A 5000-nucleotide genomic window follows, 5' to 3' on the forward strand; every position below is an offset into this window, starting at 1 on the left:
CCGAAGTCGACAAAGACCCAGTCAATGCCCTCGGCTTTGTACTCCTCTTGCTCAAGCACGAACATGTGGTGGTTGAAGAACTGCTGCAACTTCTCGTTACAGAAGTTGATACAGATCTGCTCGAAGCCGTTGAACTGTGGATATAAAATGTTGGTAGATAAAAACATGGCCCTGGATGTAATTTGCTTTACAATTTTTGGTAAATATAAGAACTGGAATTCCACTTACATCGAAGATCTCGAATCCTGCGATGTCGAGCACGCCAATGAACATAGCTCGCTTCTGGCCAGTCTCCAGAGTGATGTTGCACATCTTGACTAGCCACTTGAAGCAGCGGTCAAAGAGACCCTTGGCTAAGGCGCCACAAGAGTAAAGCACTTGTTCCACATTCCTTCCCTGAGTCACGAACTCTGCACCGACCTTGATCTTAGGCTTGCATAAGTTCTTGTAAAGCTCTTCGCCATCAACACCAAGTAGTTTCCCGATTATGATACCAGGCTGTGGAGAGCATAAAAGGGGAATAATTTGAAGGTACATGAAAACCAGAGAAAATGTTCCTGTCGCATTTTCTCACTGTCTAAAGAAGCCGAAGGACAAAGGGACTTACATCGGTGCCGTCAGGTTCAGCCTGCTCTTCACGACCTCGCTGTTTGAACTTCAAGCATCCGAAATTCATAACAACTGCTGTTATCCTGTAACAGTTGTCTCTCTGAGTATGGGAGAAGTTCAGAATATCGAAGGCGTCCTGAAATAACATAGACAGCATATTACTCAACGGGTTTTATACGGCATACAGTATATATGCATGAAGCATTTAAAATGTTACATATACATAGACATCCGCGGACATGCATGCACGCATACATATGTGTACAAATCGACATGCATACATACACATAAACATACAAACTACAATTTGTGCTGTACTGCAACAATTTTAGAGTAAAGCCACGTTGCCCCACGACGTTCGAAACCGTTGCAAGACCGCGAACTGCGATTGCCTCAACGCAGTCCTGCAATTTAACTCCCGCTTCTCGTTGTTTCGAGGTTTCATAAATCATGGAAAAGCAAAAGTTGCTGCGACTAAAATTCAGCAATGATTGGAGACAAAAGACTAATGTCCGGATGCTATATCAAATGTATGTGTATATATATATATATATATATATATATATATATATATATATATATATATATATATATATATATATATATATATATTCCTTTTAGATTATTGGTGAATTTCCAATAATCTCATTTTAAGCCACACCTTAATCCCGTGACAATTATGCTTTGATCTGGTATATCTTTGCCGTACAAGTCTACATTACCAAACTCACAAAACATTTCTTTTCTACACAATACAGCTGTTAATTGGTAAAACTAGCAAAAAACAAACAATCAAGACTGCAAAATTGAGGAATGAATTTTTATATTATTCTGCCCTTGAAGTCGGATGTCAGAACTATGTCACATACACCATAAAGTTAAGATATCCATAGGCATGTTTCAAAATTGAAAATGCCAACCAAATAAATGTCAAATATATATATATATATATATATATATATATATATATATATATATATATATATATATATATATATATATATATATATATATATATATATATATGCTGTATGCGTGTGTACAGACGTATGATGGATGAATGCTACAATGGACAAGGATCACAACAATGTAATTTTATATAGCAAATTGAAATGAAATCTCACGTGAGTGAACTGCATGTCCTCTCTGTCGTCGATAGACTGAACTGTGACTTTCCCCTGGGACACATAATGGTAGTCGTAGATGTCGTTACTCAGGTAACATGTAGCTGAAATCAAGAAAGTAAAGGGATATTCAAAGAAACTGAGCTTGATGTGATGCATTTCCCTCTAATGCTAGGAAAGGATAACTTACATCCCCATGGCAATAGTGTTTGAAGGTTGAATTGGCGAAATATTTCCAAAAAGTTATCCTTTTCATCCAAGATTCTCACTCACACCCACTTACGTTTAATTGATGGGACCTGGTCGGACATCATCTGGTAGAAGATGTGGTAGGAGCGCTCGAGTGACTGCTGGGAGATGACGCGAGCCTTCTCCAGCAGATACACCTCGATGTCAGCGCCGGACAGCTTGCCGTTGGGGGCGAAGTGGATGCGGATGAACTTGCCCTGTGAGAAAGGCGACGGTATTTAAAATCATGTTACAAGCATAAATACCAATCATAATCACTTTGCGAAAGGAAATTGCTTGCAACTTACGAAACGGGAAGAGTTGTCGTTTCTGACGGTTTTGGCGTTACCGAAGGCCTCAAGGACGGGGTTCGTTTGCACGATCTGATCCTCCAGATTCTGAATGAGGAAGATATTGAAGGAACATGAAAAAAATGTTTAGTACAACTATATAGCAAGACTTCACTGAGAATATCATTTTTCCTTGCAGAATGAAAACTTACCTTTTTCTTCTCGCCTTCCTTTACTTTCCCAGAAGCGCCGACATTGGCGAAGTAGGACAGCACCTTCTTCGTGTTCTCGGTCTTGCCGGCGCCAGACTCTCCGCTGCAAGTATAATGAGGTAAATATGAGTCAAGAGATTTTTCATATATTTGCATGTTGCACATGGTAATCGTAAACATTCATGGGATTGGACAAAGCATACTTGAGCATTTGTGGAAAATATCATGAAAGTGTATATGCTTCCAACGGTTATACGCATATAAATGAATATGTGTGAATGTATGTATGTATATATGTTATTAATAAAATAAAATAAATAATGCAAGACTTACGTGATTAGCATGGATTGGTTACTTCCACCTGCAAAAAAAGAGAAAATGTGTGCATAAATAGCTATATATATATATATATATATATATATATATATATATATATATATATATATATATATATATATATATATATGTATGTATGTATATGTATATATATATATATATATATATATATATATATATATATATATATATATATATATATATATATATATATATATATATTAGCCTTAGTGGTAGCATTAGTAATAACGATAACAAACAATAACAAAATGACAATAAATAATACTAATATTAATGGCAGTAATGATTATTATTTTTATTATCATTATCATTTCATCTTTATCATCACGTCAACATCAACAACAACATAATACTAAAACAAATTTTAGGCTGAATCTTATGAATCCAGGTCTTGATACAACCTTCTACAACTACCTTGAATCATGGCCATGTAGGCGCCGTCAGCAATAGCGAACAGGTGAGGAGGCACCTCATTGCGCCTCTTGCCCTGGTAGATCTTGACGGTGCGGTTGGTGTAGATGGGGAATCGCTTGTAGGGGTTGACGACAATGCAGAAGAGGCCAGAGTAGGTGTAGATGAGCCTGGCCTTGTATCGGGTTTTCAGGTTGTACAGGACGGAGGCATCGTTAAGGTAGGTCAGGTTGGACATATCCTCAGCCTTCTCATACTTAGGCGGGTTGACCTGAGACACGGAGTCCTTATTATAATCCTTAACTTCGCCGCTCTTCAGTCGCACGCTGATCTTGGTATCGCCCTTCGCTCCTTGGATCTCCCCTTCGACGTAGCCCTCCTTATCGTCCGGAACCCAGCAGGACTTCTTCGGGTCGTAAGGCTTGGTCTGATCGAGCATCTTCTGTTCCATGGAGACGAACAGGTACTCGGTGGGGTCGGGGTCGGGCCCGGTGCTCTTGATGGCGTGGCCAGGCATGGTGGATGGGTGGGGACTCGGGCGACGGCGATCTCGGGCTCAGCGCTGGGACGTTCGGAAATGGTCTGCACGGGAAAGGCACGTTAGTGGAAGTCACTCCCTATCATGTTGTACATATCAGCGTGGGAATGCCCACAAAACACGCACAGAAGTGAATGTATGTGTGAATACATATACTGGACATGCACACTCACACACATACATACACACACACGCTGCTGTATAATGCAGTGGTAGTATTCTCGTCCAACAATCTTGATGTGATGTATATATAAATATGTGTGTGTGTGTGTGTATGTCTGTGTGTGTGAGCGTGTGTGTTTCTCTATGTGTGTAGGATTCATGTCGAACAAATTGCAAATAGAACAACAAAGACAAGAACAAGAAGACACGAATCGAACTCAGGTCAGCAAGATTGCAAGTCAAAAACGCTACCACGGTACTACGTAGTGTGTGTGTGATTATGTGCATGTACATATATATATATATATATATATATATATATATATATATATATATATATATATATATATATATATAGAGAGAGAGAGAGAGAGAGAGAGAGAGAGAGAGAGAGAGAGAGAGAGAGAGAGAGAGAGAGAGAGAGAGAGAGAGAGAGATGAATATGTGTATATATGTGTGTGAGCTTGTTTGTGTCTGTGTGTGCGCGTGCTTGCGGACGTGTGTGTGTGAGTGTGTGTACAAAAAGTGTATAGACATATATATTTCCTTTCTTGCTTCCCTTCTTAGAAGCCATTTGATGGATTTGGAAAAATATACACACACCTCATCACCGCCGTGCCACTTGCAACAGAGGGGCGGAAGCTTAGTGCAGGGAGTGATAAATTCATATACTTGCAAAGGGCTTCTGATGACTTCCCTTTGTAAGAATCCGCAGAGTTGCCTCGATAGCCATTTATGAAACCTGCCTTTAAACTGTACTTAAGAAAGCAGTTTTTCACTCCGGCGTATATTAAAATCCCCACACAGAATACATACATATACATACATACATACATAAATACATAATACATACAATATACATATATATATATATATATATATATATATATATATATATATGTGTGTGTGTGTGTGTGTGTGTGTGTGTGTGTGTGTGTGTGTGTGTGTGTGTGTGTGTGTGTGTGTGTGTGTGTGTCTATATATATATATATATATATATATATATATATATATATATATATATATATATATATATATATACACACACACAGATACACATACGCATGCA

At 38.6% G+C, this 5000-nt stretch overlaps 1 protein-coding gene across 3 annotated transcripts in view; it reads right to left on the bottom strand.

Annotated features, from left to right (window-relative positions):
• The window catches only part of LOC113816510 (myosin heavy chain, muscle), a 22833-nt gene that overhangs the window by 17117 nt on the left and 716 nt on the right, over window positions 1-5000 (bottom strand). For 2 of the 3 annotated variants that reach the window (XM_070132099.1, XM_070132100.1), the window contains exons 2-10: window positions 3235-3813; window positions 2797-2824; window positions 2464-2566; window positions 2270-2359; window positions 2017-2179; window positions 1734-1837; window positions 608-745; window positions 229-498; window positions 1-134 (exon numbers count right to left, since the gene is read on the bottom strand). The exon at window positions 1-134 is cut by the window's left edge and continues 37 nt beyond it. In XM_070132099.1, coding sequence (XP_069988200.1) covers window positions 1-134; window positions 229-498; window positions 608-745; window positions 1734-1837; window positions 2017-2179; window positions 2270-2359; window positions 2464-2566; window positions 2797-2824; window positions 3235-3748 — 1544 coding nt within the window. In that variant the 5' untranslated portion in view covers window positions 3749-3813. Of the gene's footprint in view, window positions 135-228; window positions 499-607; window positions 746-1733; window positions 1838-2016; window positions 2180-2269; window positions 2360-2463; window positions 2567-2796; window positions 2825-3234; window positions 3814-4534; window positions 4656-5000 lie in introns of those variants that run through there. The other variant, XM_070132101.1, reaches the window with a different exon arrangement.

Source organism: Penaeus vannamei, chromosome 17 (assembly GCF_042767895.1).
Source record: "Penaeus vannamei isolate JL-2024 chromosome 17, ASM4276789v1, whole genome shotgun sequence".
NCBI lineage: Eukaryota > Metazoa > Arthropoda > Malacostraca > Decapoda > Penaeidae > Penaeus > Penaeus vannamei.